The sequence below is a fragment of the Passer montanus genome, unplaced genomic scaffold (assembly GCF_014805655.1).
Source record: "Passer montanus isolate IOZ18808 unplaced genomic scaffold, ASM1480565v1 scaffold125, whole genome shotgun sequence".
NCBI classification, from domain to species: Eukaryota; Metazoa; Chordata; class Aves; order Passeriformes; family Passeridae; genus Passer; species Passer montanus.
The window spans coordinates 1,327,511-1,348,761 of record NW_024359278.1 but is presented as its reverse complement, the minus strand read 5'-3'; the positions used below and the strand labels follow the sequence as shown (position 1 = coordinate 1,348,761).

General features: G+C 36.8%; 1 protein-coding gene across 2 annotated transcripts in view; it reads left to right on the top strand.

Moving 5' to 3' along the window:
• ARHGAP10 (Rho GTPase activating protein 10) overlaps positions 1 to 21,251 on the top strand; it is a 140,003-nt gene that overhangs the window by 78,476 nt on the left and 40,276 nt on the right. For both annotated transcript variants that reach the window (XM_039698429.1, XM_039698428.1), the window contains 5 exons: positions 2,363 to 2,437; positions 7,372 to 7,459; positions 8,657 to 8,715; positions 11,238 to 11,343; positions 11,966 to 12,125. In XM_039698429.1, the coding sequence (XP_039554363.1) occupies positions 2,363 to 2,437; positions 7,372 to 7,459; positions 8,657 to 8,715; positions 11,238 to 11,343; positions 11,966 to 12,125 (488 nt within the window). The remainder of the gene's footprint in view (positions 1 to 2,362; positions 2,438 to 7,371; positions 7,460 to 8,656; positions 8,716 to 11,237; positions 11,344 to 11,965; positions 12,126 to 21,251) is intronic.

Here is a 21,251-nt window from a genome sequence, read left to right as displayed (position 1 = left end):
TAAAGGTATAATCTCAAACTATGTTAAAATATTAATGCCTCTTTGCACTCCTTGATGTCTGCTAGCAATTCGCTATGCTTTTTTTGGGTTGATGAATTTAAAACCGATCAATAATCTGATAATCTCTATCATAAACTCATGATTATTGCTGGAGGATTGTCATTGTTTCAATAGTGCCATTTTCCAAAGACTTCTGCATTATCATGTCTGTTTTAATACTGAGGAATAGGTTTTGTGGTTTGACCTTGGTTGTTTCTAAGACTGTAAAGGTATGTTTGGGGTCAGCACAGTTGGTTCCCCCCAGTTTTAATGTCAGAAACACAGGAAATCACAAATCAACTTCTGAGATAAGCAAAAGCTGAGTGTGACAATATTTCTTCAGCTTTTTTTATCTTGCATATGATGCAGAGGGCTTGCTCTGTGGTACTGAAAGTAATAGAAGACATTGTATAAAAAGTGTGATGCATTTTGGCAGAGTTGGTGTTAGTTTGGTACCAGAATTTTCCTGGATACCTCTGAGAAGTTGGAAGCGAAACTATTTGCTACTCTCAGGACAGATTTGTAGTGCATTCTTGTTTGTAGTGTGTGAAGTTCGATATTGTTGAGGTTTTTTTTAGTGTCTTCAAGTGGTGCATAGTCTGCTGTCATACTTGTTTTAGGGATCATTGGAAACATTCTTTTCTGCACAGCTGAGCTGTGAGCATACTCCTAAGATGTGTGTTTTGATGAGCACAGGTAAAATAAAGGAAATCTCACTTATTCTGTTAGTTTGAGTCAGCTCTGAGCCTGATATCTCGCTTAAGGCTCAGCACCCTCCCAGCAGCGCCTGCATCCTGGGGAGGAAAAAGGGCCAGTTTTACCCAGGGGGAGCAAGCAAGGGAAGGGGCAGCTGCAGCCCTGGGACAGAGGAAAGAGCAGTGCTGGCAGGGAGGAGTTCAGCAAGCTCCAGAATCTGGGATGGCCGAGGAGGCTGCAGACTGTGTGAGGAAGAGGAAGGCGTCAGAGAAGAGAGAGGAGATGCAGCAAGGCTAGGCAGGAGGAGGAGATAGAAAATGCCAAGTTCTCTCTACCATATTGAGAATTATTGCTGTGTATTATGGCTCTGTCTGACAGTAATTCATTAAAAGGCTAATGATTTTTACATACTTCATCTAATATTTATTTGGGAAGAAACTTTTTCTCATATGACTGGTTTTAATTTTCCTTCTCGGTGTTGGAGCAGCTTGGTATTGAAGCTGGGAATTCTCCACAATTCTTCCTTTGTTGAAGGATATTTTGAATAAGAGTACCACATAATCTGTTATTTAAAAAGATTTCCTTGGAGTAGAAACACAGCTATTTTGTGGCATTTCTAGTCTTCCAGGCCAGTGTGATTATGAAGGTAGATTGTGTTTGTAGATGGCTGCTTATTATGAGGCCTCTCAAACATCTGTGTGCTGTAGTATTTTACCTCCCACTCTCTAGGCTCTGAAACAATGCAGCAAAGACTACCTTATTTTGCCTGTTTTCTTCCCTGCCCCTTTTTTGCCTCCCAATTTTTCCAATTTATATTCACAATTTTACTTCCCTGGGGATAAAACTGGGTAATGCAATGGAAAGTAAAAGCAGGGGAAGAAAAGGGGTTGGGAAGTGAATGTATGTGAGATGATGGAAGGGCACAGAGGAATGCCAGGAAAGTGGTCCAGTGTCCATATAGTATGGGAGTAGGGGACTGAAAATACTCTGCTGGTTATGGCTCCTCTGTTCATTCCAAGAAAAACTGTTCAGTAGCTTTTGGTGGTGCCTCTGGATGTAACTCCTATGTGGACCACAGTGGGTTGGAATGAGGCCTTGTATCTTAAATGGGGAGCATTTATAAACTTGAAAAAATACTGATTTTGAAGACTAGAAATAGGTTTAGGTTTTTCTTCATGCAAAGTGATTTAGTCACTGCATATTGCAGGGGAAAAAAGAAATGTTAAAGTTATTGAAGAAATCTTAATTTAGCATTTGTTTGTTCAGTTCCTGCATTATTCGAATGTGGATGTTGATGTACCCAAAATGCAATTGAAAATATTTGAAATTAGACAGTATTTTATTTATTTATTTTCAAGTAAAGCTTTGTCTCTGTTTGTTTCTCCTCTCAGTTTCAGAAGTGGAATTGAGGTACATGAAATGTTTATCAAATATAACGTGAACTTACCTTAAAAACAGAGTAAGAAAAGGAGTCTTCATTTATAATGTTGTTCTTGGAACTGTTAATACTATGTAGTCTCTCTGTCTTTGAATATAATTTGTTGCCTGGGGCAAAAATTTTAATGCTAAATTTGACTGTGGTTGATCTCATGTTTTTTTTTTGTTTTTTTTTTTTTTTACATAATAGGTATAAATGACCAAGGATTGTACAGAGTTGTGGGGGTGAGTTCAAAGGTCCAGAGACTTCTGAGTTTGTTGATGGGTATGCCTCTATTTTACAAATATCTTTTCAATATTTTATTTCATGTTGTTTTACTGTCAATAGTTAGTTTTAAAAGCACCTTCCAGTAGTTTGCTCTAGTCCATGCAAATAATCACCACATCATTGTAAGCTTCCCTACTTTAGAAAGTCCTGGATTAGTTGGTATGAATAAATTAAGAACTGCTATGAGACATACGTAGGAGCAAAGATTGTGCTTTGTGCAAGGTTGATAGAAGTGGGATTAAAGCAGCCTAAGTTGAAGGATCTGATCAGAAAATTCAAAATACCAAAGTCAGGGATGTTTGAAGCTGGTTGCTTCATTGTTTGAAGTTTCCACCTTCCTTCTCCCATGTCTGGAATGTACAAGTGTACATGCCCATGTGTCTGTAGTTAATTACTGTGCAAAATAAGACAGTTAGTTTAAGCCTAGTGTTAAAGAGCTATTTGGTTTTAGAGGAGGGATATGATATATGTATTAATAATAACTGTGTGTCGAGGCAGGAGACAGATGGAGAAAGGATTTGGTTTAGTAAACTTAAACATCTTACGCTCTTTTATACCCAGTTAGCTAAAATAATTTGCAGAAAATTTTTTCTCCCTTTTCTTTCTGGAAATTTTGATGCATCTTTGATTCCAGTGACTGGAGTTGTCTTGCTACTCTGCTGTCCCTGGGGGAGGGAAAAAGAGAGAAATATTGGCACCTGGATGAGATCCCTCATCTCTCACCAAAGTAGTAGCCATGACTGCAAAATGTGCCATGTTCCCCCATTTCTTGTCCTGAGCACTGACAGTACATGCAGTCAGACAAGACCACTGGGATTAGTTCATTTTTATAGAGCTTCCAAACCTGTCACTTGACAGCAAAGGTCTGATTCTCAGGGATTCATTGGTATGCAAAGAAGCTTGTTTGCAGTTTGCACCAGGCTCTTCTCCAGAACCATGCATGCTCCATCTGTGCTGATAACACAGTGTTCTTTGGCACTGCAAACTGAAGGAAGCCAGAAAGTGAATTCATTTCATTACCCCAGACATTATGTGAATGACAAAGCGCTTTTATATTATATGCTGCTGTCAGTTCAGTGCCACCTGTAAGACTTTTTCTTTTCCTTCCTTTATTTTTTCAAACAGCCTGTCTCCTCAGAAATGATAAGACATCTTGAGACTTGAGGACCTGCATGTCATATCAATCTGTCATAATGACCTTGCTAAATATTAATTTATGATGTCTTACTTTAATCAATATTAACAGCACCCTGAAGTACTCCATTAGTAAACCTTTAAAGTATTACAGAAAAAAGGCTCTTTTTGGAAATACAAACTGGGATTAATAAAAATGACTGATCTATAACAGATTTTCATAGTTGTTTATGTGTGTTGGGGTTAGCCTCAGTAAGCAATAACCATCTTTAGCCATTGACCATGGGAAGAATGACGTGCTGTCACTCAGACAGCCTTGATTAAATGTGTTTGATATCACAAGATGCTTTTCAGTTTTGTTCTTGCTGGCTTAGCTTGGGCTTGCAGGTCTGGCAGGCAGATTTTCCTTGCTGCCATTATTGGTATCCAAATTAAATAGACTCAGGTTGCCAGTGACTCAGTAGCAGCTGGAAGAGTTTACTGGGGATTCCAGCATCTGCTTTTAGTTATTTTTTAAAATCAGGATCATTTTTGTCTTTCCCAAGTTTCATATATTTATTTGACAAAGGAAGAATACAGTGGTATCAAGATGAGGCAAAATACTGTACAGGAAAAAGTTAGGGTGCAAGCAGGTGCTCTTTTCTGATGATTTGTTGAAAGTGATCCTATCTCTGCTCTTTATCTGTCCTCAGAGGAGAACAAAGAGGGTTCCTTTTTGATATACAGTGGTACAGAGAATTTAAAATGACTGATTAATCTTTAATCCTTTGTCTCTGGACATACTCTTAGATACCCTTTTATATGAAAGATTTTTCGGAATCATAAAAAAACTCATATTAACTTTCTGTATTTTAAAATGTTTGATAAGATTTCAAAGTATTTTAAGCTTCCTATCACTGACCATGAAGTTCACAGTTGGAAAGGCCTTGTGTGAAAAGAGTCTTCCAAATGGTAACCAGGGATGTAATTTTTTTTTTATATATAGTTTTGTCTCTTTTTCAGATTATTTTCTGTAGAATTTTGGAAAGTAGACTGAGAGTTAAGAGAGTATGAGAATACCAACATATGCTTTTCTAGCACTATGAATGCATAGATTTTCAGCTGTAATGCAAAAATCTAGTGGAGCTAAGTCTCTGCAAAATAAGGCTTAGCAATCAAATATATTATTCTACTTAGGAAAAAAAGTTAATTTTGCAATTGACTTAATCCATGAAGTTACCTGTAACTGGTATTGTGCTATTTTGCAGCAATAATCTTGTTTCAATTTAAAGGTAGGCATCTGGTGAGGAAAACACTTCCTGCCTTTTAAGGGAAAATGTTAAATTAATCAAATACCTCATTGTAAACAGGGATAGAAAGCTAGAACTTTCAATATGATGGAAATTTGTTACAAGCACTACAGTGTGAGGTGTCAGGAGCCTCAGTTCTGGAAGTGCATCAGGGCCCAGTTCCTGTTTCATCGATGATCAGCATTACAGATCTGATGTGGCTCATTCCCTACACACTGTTCCATAGATTTTGTACAAGCCACTGCATGGATCAGCTTTCAGATGGACCATTGCCTGTGGGAAGGGACTGCTGAGCACTTGCAGTTTCTGCTGATGAGTTCAGGTTTGATTTCTGATGCTTTCTGGTGTGAAAAATACCAGATATTACATGTAGCAGGAAGCTTTCAGGTATTTCTGCCTTCCCAAAACTTGCAGGTTTCAAAACAATGGCATGGAATTCCTTGCTAATTTCTGTACAATAGATGACAGTATACGTGCACATCTATAGTGGGCATATTGCATATGGAAGCAGAGAGTCTCCTCGTAACCCACTTAGTGAACTGGACAGTTTCTGTAAACTCTGGCTCCGTTATTGTCAGAAAGATTTGCATAAAATTTAGAGCTGATCTGTCAAAAGCTGTTCCTTAAACATGCACAGTTAGTTTTACAGGCATAAAGTTGCCCTTGAGTGCACTATAGCTGTTACATGAACAAGAAGCATGAAAAAAGCCAGAGTAATATTTCTTAAAATCTGGTCTGGTTGAAGTTCCAGTTCTTACTGAAAAGGATGCTTGAAGTAGAGGGGGAGAATGGAGCAGGAATAGTGAAATCTATTGGGTGGTATGGCACAGAGAAAAGTAAAGCAAATGCCAAACTAAAAAATGAAGAAAATGTCTTCAAATCTGGATGGCTTCTACAAGCAAACCAGGGGTTTGTAGCAGGGCTGTTTGTTTTTTTTTTTTTTTTTTTTTGTTTTTTCCTCCAAGAGATAATGAAATGTTTCAACAATACTTTCTATTTTTTATTTTAAGAGGCTCGCTTAGGAATTCAGACGCCTGTTGTTTTCCTCCCAAAATTCATCAACAAATTTCAATGAACAGAGTGCATACTTTGAATGTAAAGGAGGTTGATGATTATGAAGCAGCTATTTAAAAACTGGATATTACATGGTGATTTAGTAACAAAACCCCCATAGATTTTATAGCATCTGATGGCAGTTTTTTATTTAATTAATTCTGGAGACAAATTTTCTTCTCAAAAAAGAGAATTTGAACATGGAAACAGCTAGCATGCTAAAAAGAAAAAAAAAATGAACCTTATATTTGAGAAAATTTGAGTATTTTGGGTGGTGGTTGGCTAGTAACAGTTTGCTAGAAAATGTTATCTGACCTGTATTTTAAAATGAGATTTAAATAATTGATATAATGAGGGAGAATATTCAGTTACAGAAATAATTGCTTGGCACAGCTTTTAGAACAAAATTATTTAGTCCCGGTAAAAGGACTGCACCTTTAATCAGGGATCCTAATTTGATTTTTTAAATGTGTCTGTCGTTTGTCTGACAAGCCAAGTAACAAATGAATTCTGAATTCTATGAACGGGTCCACACGTAATCTGCATCAGCCACTGCAGCGACTGCTGGAAACATGTAGCAGTAAATAATAACAGGAAAGTCAGCAAACACATAGGGCTAGGCTGGCCATATACATGTGCTCTCTTCTTGTGTCAGCTAGCTATGACTTCCTGTTTTGAGGCCAAAAGGGTTTTTTTGATTGCAAAATGTTCCAGTGTTCATGTTGTTTTCGATCTGTCAGAAAGTCTTCAACCTGATGGGTCAATCAGACAAACCTTTTGGTTTGGTCGGTCTTGTTCCGAGGCTCTACCAACTAACTTGGAGAAGGTGGGAGTACTGTGGTCCTGACAAATGGTCAAGCAAACAAGTATTTCTTGTCCAGTGGCTAAAACTGATCCAATAAGGCAAACATTCAGCAAAGACTCCTTTTCCTACTTTGGGAGCACCTCTTAAACATTCTCACGCAATGCAGAGGGTCATGCTGCACTTCAACTGTTCTCATCAACAGTTTACAAGAAAAGCTGTGGAAAGAATTTATCACTTTAAATAAGCAAGAAAAGAGTAAAAGATAAATTCTTCTTAGAGGGTCTTTTTTCCCTAAACTGTTTTTGTACATCTTTCTGTGTTTGTGAACATCTCTCTGTTTAATTAGAGGTGTGAAAATTTCAATTGCTATAGAGATCTTTTTACATGAGGATGGTTTTTAATGCTTCATTAAAGTAAAAAAAAATCAGCAGTAAATAGTTTTAAAAACAAATATGAAAATGGAGTTTATAAAAAGATTTGGATATTTGGTCGTCTTCATATCAGTGAATAATAATAAAAAGGACATTGTTTCTGTGCTCATGTGAGCAAACACTTAGTGTTGAAAGTCAGTGTGTTGCTGTTCATGTAACTCATAGTCATTTAGAATTCCCTTTTTTCATGTCTCTTTTCTCTTTCTGGTTATTTTCTAGATTCAAAAACCTGTAATGAAGTTGACCTGGAAAACTCTGTAGATTGGGAAGTGAAGACAATTACTAGTGCTATGAAGCAGTATCTGCGGTAAGGCTGTCTCTTGTTAATTTCATTTTTTAGACTATAAATTCGTATTTTAGTTCTCCTATGCAGTATGTTAAGCTGCACTAGTTAGTTTTGCTATGTTTTGGAATAGGAGTTCATTTTGTACAAATACCATGTTTGTTATTTGTTTTGGGGGAAGCAAAATACTTCACCAACTCTAATACTCATGTTCATATGAGACAAGCCCCCAAACATTTTGGTGTTAGACACAGAAGCATTTCACTGATGTTTCAGAAACCTGAAGTGTTGCTAAACTTGCTGAGAATCATTACTGAAAGTTAGCTAAGATTACTAAAATTTGTTTCCTTTTTGTGTTTGTGTGGTGGAATGAAAAGAGAGAAGGCTGTAAAATTTTTAATATTTTCCTCCTTTCCTTCTGACCCTTGCTCTGATGTTCTGTGTGCAACAGTAATAATATTTTGAGTGTCAAAATTTTTAAATAAGAATTTAAAATATGTTTGCTATTTAAATGGCTTTGCCAAGTCCTAATAAAGCTATTTTACTAAATTGCCTAAGAACATAAAATGTCACACTTTTGTGCATCTCTTGTAGTGTAACATAAACACTGTACTTTTAATCTGCTATTTTTATTAAATATTATTACAACCACTATCAACGAGTGCTGCAGAAATATTGTAAGGATACAATTCTTACATAGTGTAGAAAAGTATTAAAAAAAAAAGTATAAGTGTACACGGTAAAGTATTTCTCCCCTACAGTATTTCCCATCTGAGAGTTTACTTAGATATGCAATATTTCATGAGCATCAGTAAAGTCAATATAATAAATGGTTTTAACTCTGGTGGTGGTGGTTGTTGTTAGAACCTTAGTGTGTTTCCAGTAAGGCATTGACTTGTCATTCTTAGCTTTTAAAAATGCTAATAAAGAATGAATTGCACAGTATTTGTGTACAGTCTTGGTGTTGAAACTGAAAAGATATCTTATGATGGAGGCATCACTTCAGCTCATGGAAGGTGAATGGATGCATTTAGTCTTATTTTCCTGATAATACCAAGTTTTCATTTTGTTTTAGAAACCATTGAATTCAAGGGCCTTTGTAACAATGGTTGCTTCCACTATGAGGATTATGCTACTGAATGTTAAAAAGCCTTCCTGATTAGAGTAAATGCAGCTAGAAATAAATACAGTTAAATTTATTATATCATCCTTGTTTTGCAGAAGCCTTCCAGAGCCACTGATGACATACGAGTTGCATGGAGAATTCATCGTTCCTGCCAGTAAATACAAGACTGTAGTTCAAATAGAAATCTTTTGTTGTTGTGCTGCTGTGACCTCAGGAGCACTCTGCAAATGCAATTCTAGAAAAATGCTGCATCCCGCTAAAAATACAGGAACAAGAAATAATAAATGATTTAAGAATATGTTTTAATCAGTATTTAGTTCCAGTGTGTGTCACATATAATGTGACTGCCTAGCACAGTTTCTACTTTTATGGAAAAACTTTTGGATAGCCAGTGTAAACATTTATTCTTATTATCTTAATTGCATAAAGATAAGAATCTACTTAATCTGTGATGGTTTTTTTTTGCCTTCCATTTATAAAGAGTACGAAGCTTAGCAAAAGAAAGTATATTCATTTGAGCTCATTTGAGTCCTTAAAGCACAGCTGCCTGACCCTTGTTTTCAGTGCCTTGCTAGCTCTATGTGTAGGCTGGCTTGAATGTTCCTCATGTATTAGAAGAAAGGAAAGAGCAGGCCAGATTACACTGTGGCAGTTCAAATACAGACTTGGAGAAGACACAACAGCATTTGTAGCTCCGTTGTATGGTATCTAGTGTACACGGAATTTTTTTGGAAGAGGATAGAGGGAAACTGTGTAAGAAAATTTTTGGCAAAGTATCAAACAGATATTTAGCTGATTTTCTTTCCAGCCTGTAGCATGTCTGGCAAACTGTGGAAAGCAAAATTAAAATAAACTTTCAGACAATTGCTTTATCATCTTCAGATTGCTATAATGACTTTCCAGGGCTGCAGAATGTGTTTTCTTCTGGTCCTTAATTCAAAATGAGAATTAGCTCAGGAAATTAGTTGCCAAAGCACATGCTAGCAGGCAAGTGCTTAAACAAAATTTGACATCCTTACCTATGTGGTGAGTCTTCACATTTGTATTGGAAAGTGTTAAAATAATTTCTCTTCTTCTGAAGTTTTGCCAGCAGTTTCCTCACTTTATTTTTCTTTATATTATAGTCTTTCAGTGAAGGAATTCAGTTTAAGTTACATGTTTGAGACAGTACAGTATTCATAAGTAGTAAACAGCTTAGTAAAGGAGTTGGTTCTGGGGAGGGAAATTCAATCAACATTGCAGATCTGAGTTACAGTATGCTCAAAAATAGGTAGTCAGTGTTGTTTCCTATGTTGGCTATAAAAAACCAACACTGGAAATAGCATGGAGTATCCTTTTCCCTGAAACTATTGGAGGAGGAGCCAAAATTAAAAGGTTTTCCTTCAGTTCTGTTCCCTTTAAACATATCAGTGTGGATTGAAATTATATGAGCTTTGACTGTATCTTGTAAGTAAATTGTTTAGCCATTCTTTAATTAGAATTTGTGATCTCACATATACACAAAATAGTCTCATTTTAAAGAAGGCATATTTTGTCTATGATAATTTTGAGTAGTTCACTAGAAATTAAACATTTTGCCTTTTGGTAGCCTTTTTTCTTGCAATCTGTGCAGGGGTATTCACTTCAAAAGAATGAAATACAGCCCAAAAATCTACAGCAATATGCAATGACAAAAAAAAAAGTCTGAAGCAATATGCACTGAATAATCTGAAGAAACTATGGTATTTTATAGGAAATACACTTAGCAATCAAAGTTGCCTTAGAGAAAAATAGGACCTGATCAGTAGTCCTCATGTCAAAACTTCCTGCATTCAGAATAAAATCTAAATTTTTCTCATTCTGCTCTTTCTAGTAAGTATTATTGTAGGTAATAGAAATGCTTCCCTTGCTCTCATTATAGCCACTACAGAGATGTAATTTTATGATTTAATGCAACTTGAAGTAGGAAGATGGTTTATTTTCATCTTTTACAGGTTCTTGTTTTCATCTGCGTATAGTGAAACCTGTAGGGGCCAAAATTATTCGAATTGACATGCAACAGACAAAAATAAAAGCTCTTTGCTTATCTATATTTCTGTACTGTACTAGAGAGGCCATTGTTATTCAGAACCTTTGTCGTAGAATTCTCTGTAGGTTTTTTGCATGTTTATTCTTCTGTGTCTTCAGAGCTCATTAGGTTTTCTAAGCATTTGGATCTGCATGCAGTTTCCAATGCAAGGTAGCCTAAATGCAGCATCATTAGGTGCACAGTACCAACAAAACTGAGTTGTAATCATGAGGACAATCAGTTAATGATGCTAAAGTGGAAAGCAGTGCAGTTCATCTCTGTGGCACCCAGTAACATCGCTACTCACCTTGCAGTCTATTTCTAGGCACATGAGTCCAACGCTGCAAAACAATAACTGCATCTGTCAGGCTTTAAAAATAGATGAACAAAGGGATCCTTTTGCAGGTGGATTGAAAGACAAGTTCTCAAAATAAGTAAATAAGTTGATAATTCTAGAACAATATACTTGTGAAAACAAGCACATATGTTCAGTGTTGCTATGTTTGGAGATACATAAGTGGTGAAGTGTGTGCAGTATGTTTCCATGCAGGAGTGGGAGAAGGTTGGTGTTTCTGTGGATCTTATTTTATCTTAATTTTTTTTGAGATATTTATTTCTGTATCCCATAGAAAGTGGGAGTCCGGAATCTCGAGTCAATGCTGTTCACTTCTTGGTCCACAAACTCCCAGAAAAGAACAAAGAGATGCTGGAAATTTTGGTGAAACATTTAGCAAAGTGAGTGCTATGACCTGCTTTCCTACCTTGTCAAAATTCTTGTCTTTACCTTTCTTCAACTACAAAGGGCTTTAGTGAAGTGTGGCTGGAGCTAAAGCCCATTTTGATGCTGTCATCCTCAACCCCAAGAACCAAACGTGCAAAAGCAGACAAGACATTTGACTCACGCTGTGCATATTTTGGCGGGAAAGGCAGAAATCTAAGACATTAATGAAGCCATAGAAGTATTTACTTTAGCAGTCCTGCCAGCAGCTGAGAGTTTGATTGAAGTGAGAAAGGGAACATTATACTTTCTTTTTGCAAATTCTGGCAGAGGAAATAGTGGAGATCTGTTAGCAAATTTAAGTTGGTTTCACACTTGCCCTGGTCCAAGGCTAAGCGTGTTTTATGTATGTAAGTTCAGTAAGAGACTGGTTTTGTTTTTAAGTTGCCAGTGGAAGAATGGCTTTTCAGTTTACCAGAATTTAGTAAGATTTTATTTGAAGAAACTTTGCACAGAACAAACTTCTAAAACATAGATTAAGAAAATGTAGTGTTTTCATTCGTAGACTGCAGTTTCCAGCAGTAATGGAAATTTTTCATAACCCATTTCCTGTTTTTTCCTCCAATTATTTTCAAAAAGTGTTTCAAAGCATGCCAAGAGGAATCTAATGACTGTGGCAAACCTAGGGGTAGTATTTGGACCAACCTTAATGAGGCCACAGGAGGAAACTGTAGCAGCCATCATGGACCTGAAGTTTCAGAATATTGTTGTTGAAATCCTGATAGAAAATCATGAGAAGGTAAGTTTTGCTGCATTTTCGCATTTCTGAGCATTGTCTGAAACAATCTGCTAGCCTTAACTGGGTTAAGCATGGAATTAGGCATGCCATTAAACTAATAGTTTCATTCTAAAGAATATTCTCTATGCACAGTATGCTTTTGGTTATTTATCCTTGAGAATCATTCCTGTTCATGGCTGAACTGACATTTCGGAATGCATGTTTTGTGGCAGTGGTAGTGCTTCTGTGTTCATAGTAGACCAGTGAATTTGCATGATGATTTTTGCATTTGCTTTCTTTCTGAGCAAAAGTGATACAAAACGAGAAAAGAGAAAGCCTGGGTTCAGTTTCTGGCTCTTCCATCAAGTACTTTGACCAGGGTCTGAATTCATTGTTTTATGTCTTCATTTTATCTCAGAGTTCCCAGTGTAAAAAAGAAGACTTTACACACAAAATTTAGAATACAGTAAAAACTATTATGGGAAAGCCAGGTATTAACACTTCCTTTGTTTTCAGCTGAACGTGTGTTATTTTAAGCCTTTGTATTTGAGGTAGTACTAAAAATAGAAATTGTTGTTGCTGCTGTTACTAAAGTTGTCAGTTACTAGAGTGCCTCACATGTACAAGATACTGTCCAGGATATCACTGCATGTAATCTGGGATCTGAAATTAAAAATAAAAATAGTAAGAAGGTAATTTACCTGTCTCCTTATATAGGTACTCCTTTGGGAGTCCCTTGTGTCTAACTTGACTTCTGTAACTGGATATTTAAGGTACTTTGTACTGAGAGATGGACAGCATCTCCCTAATTCTTACTGTCAGAAAAAAAAGGTGCTTTGGAAAAATCCCAAGATGTGCTTTTTCCTCTCTCCTTTCTTAAGCATTCAGAGCATTGAAATTGTTATTTCCTTTAAAGGTTAGCAGTGTTGAAATTGGCTATTTAAGTCAAGTGTTATCTACTCTAAATAATATATGTCTCAGGCTTTTCTGACAATGTAATTATGCTCCCTCCCTGATTGATACAGGCTGGGCAAAGCTGCTGTTGGCATAGCTGTGTCCACATGGTGGGTTTTGTTGGCTTAGTTGACTTAGGGTGTAATGCTGTCTTCACACGCACACTGAGCAGATATGGTATTGTTCTGTTGGAAAAATACTGGGCTGCACATGTGGCTCAAGTTCTAAGCAATAAATATTCCAAGAGCTGTAAGCCATGGTATTAATTTTGGATCTTAGAAATGAAAGTAAACCTTGCAGTCGAGCTCATGATTTTAAAGCTATTGAGGTGACCACACAAATTAAAGGAAGTTGAGAGAGAGCAAGCAGAGCCAGGATGTTTTAATAACATGTGGAGGTTGAGTTGTGTTTATTCAAATAACCACAGATTAGCACCATCCTATTCTTATGCCAGCTCAGTCACATGTCTCTTAAAAGTGGACATCAGTTTTACATTTGAAACATTAGTGGCCTTTCTTGCTCCTCTGAAAAAGTGGAGAAGCGAGGAATGGAAAGTACATCAGTATAATACTGCATCATTTTCCATAATTTTTTGGTTTTATGCCTTCTTTAGAACTAGAAGGGTATAATTTTTTAAGGGATTTCTGTCATTTCACTGCCAATTCTAACAGTGAACTTGTCATCAGTGGTCTGCCTGCAGCAACCTCTCCCATTCTAGACCTGCTTCCAAAATGAAGGCAGCCCCAAGTGTGACCTCTGTGTGTTTATAACAAAGGCAGTGGAGAGGTGTGTTGAGGCATTACAAAAATTTTATAGTCAAACTGAGTATGCTGCTTTTACAAGTGACATTTCTTCATTTAGGGGCAGACCAAGGACCTACTTTGAAAAGCTAGCAAGGTCATTGCCAGTCTAATGTTCATTTTATGTTATTAGTTTAAATTTCTATGCACTTCAGATTTTCTGAGAGTCTTGCATTAGATATTTTTATTTATAGCCCTGGTGAAGTCCTAGGAAATGTCACCAGCTGTGGATTAAAATATTTTAAAATATTTTGTTCAGCCACTACTCCAACTCTGCTAATTTTTAGCAGCTTCTGCTGATAGGAGCAAAGTTTGGAATTGTAGGAGAGTGATGGAGTCGATGGAGGTGCACTGACCCTTCACACTTGGTGCATATTTAATTTCCAGCTCTGGTACTCTGCAGAGAGGCATTTCTTTTCCCCTCTAGCAAAGGAAATCACCAACAAACTTTCCAACTGTAGAAGCAGGAGCCATCAGCATTTATGGTATAAATGCAGAAACCTGGTAAGCAGAATGGTAAAAAAATTGTTAGTGTTCCTCAAATATTTTTTAAATTCCATCAATGCCCATTATGTGTTTTGTGGATAGCTTTGTTGAATGAGAATCACTGTTCAGTTTTAGGAGGAGATGTAATTGGGTTACTGGCTTTGAAATCCTGGTGCTGTCATTCCAGTATCATAATTTTTTGTTCTAATTAGAGAATTTCTGTGCAATGAATGTGTGGAAGCCTGAACACAATGACTTGCCCTAAGATAAGAATATCATGCTTAGTGAGTAAGCTGGTTTTGTTGTTTATTTTTGGTTTAGTTTTTTTAAGCTTTGTTGATATGTACATCCTCCTGGCTAGAAACCAGTCAGTGCCACCTCCACCTTGTTTTCAGGTTGCGTATGTACATCCAGTTCATGTCTGTGAACCAATTACAGTGTGGTGAAGAGGGGATGTTTTGCAAAATGCTGAGATTGGAACACTGAAGCTAGACCATACAGCCTGATGTGTTGCTTAAATGGCATTAGAATAGCACAATGATTAAGAGTAGGAAGGGATAGAAGAGCACCAGGGAAGGAATTGTTTAGCTTTTGTCAGTTCTAGGCAGGTCTCTGTCAGGCAGAGGATTTCACAGTGTCCATTTAGAAAGTGAGCTGCACAAGCAGATCTCTGCTTTGAAAGAAAAAGACAAAAATTAGACCCAAGCTGAGATATTTTACTCAGGACCATCAGAACCACCTGCTGTGGAAGCAAGGACAATCCAGAGGATAATTAGACCCATAAAACATATTGCTTTGCTTCTGTCCTATGGCTATAGGGGAAGGACAGCCAGATAGGGAAAGGATAGCCAGATTTTGTGTCCTGTATTTTTCCCTTCACTGAAGAAGCTTCATCAAGAAATTCATGTTTGTGTCTCATAATTATGTTTATTTTGCTTTGAGGTAACAAGCTCAGGAGCTGACTGCAGCTGTGCTTGTACAGTGCCTGGAGCAATCTTGGCCTTTAGGTAATCTTCTAATGACAAGTCTTAGTCAACTTGGCCCCAAAAAAAAAGGTTTTGATTTCTCTTCTTTGCCTCCTCCAAATGAGTTTCAAGGGTTTCAATTAGTTTTTCTTCCCATGGGTTTAACAGATTGGAAAGCTTGGACATTTTAGTTCTTCTGGTCTTTTCTCTGACTTGTGGTGAGGAAGAAGGGTGGTCCATGCCATGGCAGCATGAAGAGCATGCACATGGTTATCTTGCTGTTTGTTATAGTGTTTATAATGTATGTTGTTGGAGTGGATGTCACTATTCAAAGGGCTTGTTTATTTGTCAATTCAAAATGCCTCAGTGGTAATGCGAACCATTTTGGTTTCTCAATTCCCTGAACATTATTTTAAGAAGGAAAAAAAAAGGCACCAGGATAAAAAAAAGTCTAAGAAATGAAAGAAGATGAGGGAGGAGGTTGGAATAAAAATCTCAGTGGGACTGGAATATTTAAACCAGCGTATGGGGGAGGAAGTAATAGTGACTACAAATAGCAAGATTATAAAAACAGAAAGAAGATGAAGATTAGAGTGAAAGAAAATTAGAAGGAAAAAAACGGGGCTACACCTAGAAGTTCCTTCTGGAGACTGGAAGACCAGAATCTTAGGAAAGAGAATAGGATTTGTAAAAGATACCTTTTTATCAAATTCAGACAACGTATGGGCAAAATTATCTCAAAGACACTCAAGCTAAAAAACTCAGTATTTCCTATATATATAAGTCAGATACCTTTTCTCTATCATTCTTTCTATAACGGGGAAAGATTTTACATATTTTAGACAAAATATCTTTGGCTTAGCTTTGATATGTTCAAAATAGTTTTAAGGGGAATTTTTTTAATGAAATACTTTTTTTTTCTACTTTGGGCACTTTCATGATTTCTTTTTTAAACTAGAAAAGGAAGAGAAGAATTTAATACTACTGAGCTCTTAAGCCAACATCAACTTCATGTAGTAATCCTTGAAAAATCTTGTCTTAAAAGCTATTACAGTGCATAATACATGCAATATTCGTGAGACAGAAGAAAGGGAAGTGGGTGAAGTCAGTTTGTTTTAGAGCATGAAGCAGCACAGTCTCCCCTTGGAAATGCAGCAGTTCTGTTGCAGGTAAATGCTTTGGGTGGAATGCCATGCCACCACATAAACTCAAGATTATTTTTTTGGCAGCAGAGCAGATCTTTTGAAGGGACACATGAGAGTTACTGAAGAGGGTTTGTTTCAACTTTCCTGTTGCTTTGCTGGGCTGCAAAGGGGGACCAAGAAGCAGTGCAGTGTAATTCTGGTGGTTCACTGTGGTGGAGCAATTTGAAACCTCCACAAGCTGAATGTTTCTCAAGTCAACAAATGTTGGACTTGGAGGGGGGAAAATGCCATTAAAATAGCTCCATTTGCACAGAGTTTGTGGTAAAAAACAGGTGAGGGTATTCAGGAGGCTATTCAGCACGTGCTGAACTTGAAGCATGTAACTAATCAGAAGTGTCATTGAAACGGTTCCTGAACTTAATTCTAATTACATGCCTTAATCATTGGCTGAGTCTCAAGCAGAAAGGGCAACAGACACAACAAAGAAGTTCCAGTAGGAGTCAGAGCAGCTCTTTTGTTCCACTGTAGTGTGAGCAAACTCTTTTAAGTCCTTTCTCTGCCCTGTAGATAGCATAAAGCCTTACCATGTGAGACACACACAAGTGGTAGTAAATTCACTACAAATATTTTTATTTTTTGTTTAAAAGACTCCAGTTTTCTAAATGTGGTCTATGCATATAGTAAGACTGAATATCAAATCTCTACTCACGTTTGTGACTGCAGTTGATGATATTAGAAGCAGTCTGGATCAATACCTGGATTGGTATGCTGCTAGACTCGTCCAAAAGAAACAAAACATGCACTGTGAGAAATCATATTATATTAAAAAAAGAAAATCAAAACAAAAGTCATGATCTCAGGAGTGGAAGAGACCTGCTGAGATGCTGCACTACAAATGCATGGCACATAGAAATAGTATATAGATTTCTGACTTCTTGATTTTCCTAGCTTATTTTGAGTTAATTTGGGGGAACCTCCCTCTACTTCATGCAAAATTTCAAAGTGATAGAGATCTCATCTTGTGCTGCCCACAAGCCATGTTCCTAAGTAAGTAAAGAGAAAGGATGATAAAGCAGTGGACTTTAGTCACTTGACTTTAGTTTCAGTCTTGATGGTCAGGGTGCTGTGCTTGCATGTATGGAGGAGGAAGCAAGGGACAAGTCCTTATGGAGACAGCCAAAATGGATGTTCTTAAATAAAATCTTGTTAGTAAAAGAAAATATTCTGTAAAATATTGCAAGGGACATAAAGAGGGGAAAAATTGTTGCACTTCTGAAAAGTTTAAAAAGTAAATTCTTATGCAGACACTGTGTAACATAATGTTTTGCATGTACTCTCTGGAATTCTAGTAAGCTTTTGCCTTACCAGAAGGGCTAGTGTATTTCAAACCATTAACCATTTTTGTATTAAAAATACATGGCAGTCAGCTGATAATACTTTTATTTCCAATATTTTCAAGAGCATGTTTGTTGCACTAATAAAGCATCAATATTTCGTTTAGACATACAATAGAACAGCATGTTCTGCACCTCCAAAGAGCCTGTAGTCATAATGCAAGGTAAAAAATGTATTTTAACAAAAACAATGAGCAGAAAATAATTGAAAAAGCAGTGATGGTATAACTCCTTGTAATGGCAACAAGGATATCTGTGAAAAAGAAAATGCTGATGAGGCTGCAAGGTTGGCTGCGGCTGGAACCGTGTAATTTGCAATAATCTTGAAGATCTTGTCATGTCATTCTGGTGCTTTGCTTGGTGACAGTGTGGTAGGGGGTAAAATGTGGGGTTTTATACTCTTATCTGTTCATAAAATCTGCAGTAAAAGAGATGTGTGTATATATATATGCGTATATATATGTATATATGGTGTTTTTGTGTGTATATGCACATGTGTGTGTGTGTATATATATATATATATTTACATAGACATATTTTTACCAGTGAAGAGGAGATATTTGTGCTATGTTTGGCCATAGTTGTTGTTTTGGCTGAGTCTTGACTTAGGTTTCTAAGTGCCATCTTTCATCTTCTTAGGACTTCTCACACTCTTTGTAAAAGAAAATACATGCAAACATTCTCCTTCTGCATTATTTTCCTTTGAGAAGTGTGTAATGTTTTAGAAATCAAGGTAATTAGATGGACTATTCAATATTTTAATTTTAAGTAATTTCTCTGCTATTTTAAGTAGTTCCTGTATCTAAACAAGATACACATAGCTATTGTGTGTAACAGGGAAAGATAACCTTTTAGAATACTCTCCTTGGTGTGAGTTAGAGTAGGCGAGCACAGAAGAGAAGGTGAACCTGCTGTTCCTGCTGGTGCAGTGGACAAATGTGGAGGTATTCCCAGCCTGGTGTGTGGTTAACTCTCTCATTCCCCTCGATGGCTAAAATGGATTGGTTGATAGAGTGAATGGGCTGCATCAGGAGCGTTCTTCTCATGAATTGTTAAGAGGTGGAGCGTGATGTGACACGGTGCAAGCTGCAGTCTTTGTATCAGGAGTGCTACTTTTAGAAAGGCTGACTCGACAAACTCATAATTCACCAGCGATCAAAGGACATGCGTTTTTAACCTTGATATGGTTTTCCTTTTTTTCCCTCCCCCCTCTTTTGCAGCTGTCCTCTAGATTGTAATGTTGTGTTTGCAGGCTTTTTAGGTTCTTCCTTACATCCCAAAATTTGAACTACACAGTTCGAGGCAATCAGAGCAGATGAGTGACTATTAGAGCCTACTGATACATCAGGTCTGTCTGAAACTTCCCTAGGTTCTTTTGTCATTCTTGTAGCTTGCAGATTGTCCAGATCTGTAGTAGTTTTTGTATAAGAACAGGAGACAGCAGATAATCCAGTCAGAAGGAGATTGAGACTCAGCATGCCTGCAAATCCCTATAAGCAATGTTTCATTAGTTAGGCGTGGTCCGACTGCCAGGCAGATGGGCCCAGCAAATGATGTCTTTGCAATGAACAAAAGGCTGTCTTGGATGGATTCAGTTTTAATTTATTTATTTAGAGATCTTTGTGGTTTGGCTCACAGCCAAGGATGATTCCTGTTTCTTGTTTTGACTTATACCTGGTTACTTTCCAGTTGCACTGTAATTCAACAGTGTGTGCCAGGCAGCATCAAGAGCATTATTGATGGGCTCTGGTTGGTGGCCCTCTAGAGACTGAGCCACAGGTAGTTTTCAGCTTGACATCTGAAATTCATACCCCCCACCCCCAATATAATGATTGTGAATAATCTATAAAGGCATTTTGTGGTTTGTAGTGGAATGCAAGCCTCCAAATCCAAAGCCTCAGAAAACCTGCATCTTGTGCAATCTCACAGAAAGCAGTGCACAGCAAATCATATTTTACAGTATATAAGTGTTAAAGTGCAAAAGACGGGATAACTAATTTGAGGTAGGCACACCTGTATTGGAGTAGACATGATGGTAACATTTGGGAGGTAAGTTATTTAAGAACTCTGATGAAGTTGCTGATAATTTTTTTGGAGAATTTTGTAAACATTTAAAAAATATTGAATACGAATTTTAGAATAATCAACTTTAATCAATTTTGCACACTGAACACATATTCTGTTTAGATATCAAGAATTCCTAATGCATGTAGTTTTTATTTATTGAATTGTGTTTGTGAACAAGAAAAAGAAATAGATATTTTGACTAAAACCAGGAATGTAACATGTTGCTCTAACATTGTCCATAGTAAAGTAAAAATATGAACCAGTAAGAAACTACAAACAAAGGGTATTTTTAAAAATATTTCAATACTCTGGAAGTTTTATAAAATCGTTAGAATTGGTGCAGAAATCAGTTTTGAAATAAAACTTTTGTCCTAGCACTCTAGAAGTTGATATTTTGTAACTTCTATTATGATTAAACTTTTAATAACTCAAATTAGCTTCTGTAATCCCTTCAAATAGGGAATAAAAACCCTAGAACTTTTCATGTTATTGAATGTGGTTTTTACTGTTAAAAAATGGATTACAATTAGTGTGCAATTAGTGGTTAGTGGTTATAATTAGTGGCTGAACTATTGTAGTAGTGTTTTAGGATGCTTATTTTCACCTTTCAATTTCTGAAATGCTTATATCTACAGTAAAATTGTAATTTGACATTAAAGACATCATTGCTTTGGTTTCAGAAAATGGCAAAAAGCAGGCTATGACCACTGTCTTCATTATCCTAAGAGGAAAAAAATGTTGAAAATTAATCTGAGTAAGGCACTCGGTGAACCACAAAGAGAGTTGGCATTTTTTTTAGTGTTTTGTCTCTAATATAATATATGATTTTGGTATTCTGCAGATTGCTGGGTTTAACCTGAATTGGGCTTGCCTTACATTGAAAAGAAGCTAAGTCAAGTAAAGACCATGGTGATAAGCTCCTCTTGCACTATCCTGTTAACTCCTAATGTATAAAATATTCTTTGATCAGCATATATTATTGCCAGTTGTCATGGAAATGCAAGGAGTACCATAGGGACAAAATGTGTAAGGGGAGAGCAGTACATGTGCCATAGCTGGATATTGTTTTATATTATTCAGTAAACTTTATTGGAAGTGTCTGTGTTTGTATCTTTTATTTAACAATGGCAAATCAAATTTGTGTTGTAGGAAATTGCCCAAATAGAAACTTGTTTTTCTTGTAATGAGAAATACTCTTCTCCACAACATATGAATGGAGTAGTGAAGCCTATCCCACTAGTGGAATTCCAAAGAATTTGGAATCACCTTGCATGCTCTAGCTTCCTTTGCATTACACAGTGACTTCTGGTGCTCTGGTTTGTCTTTGTATTCCAAG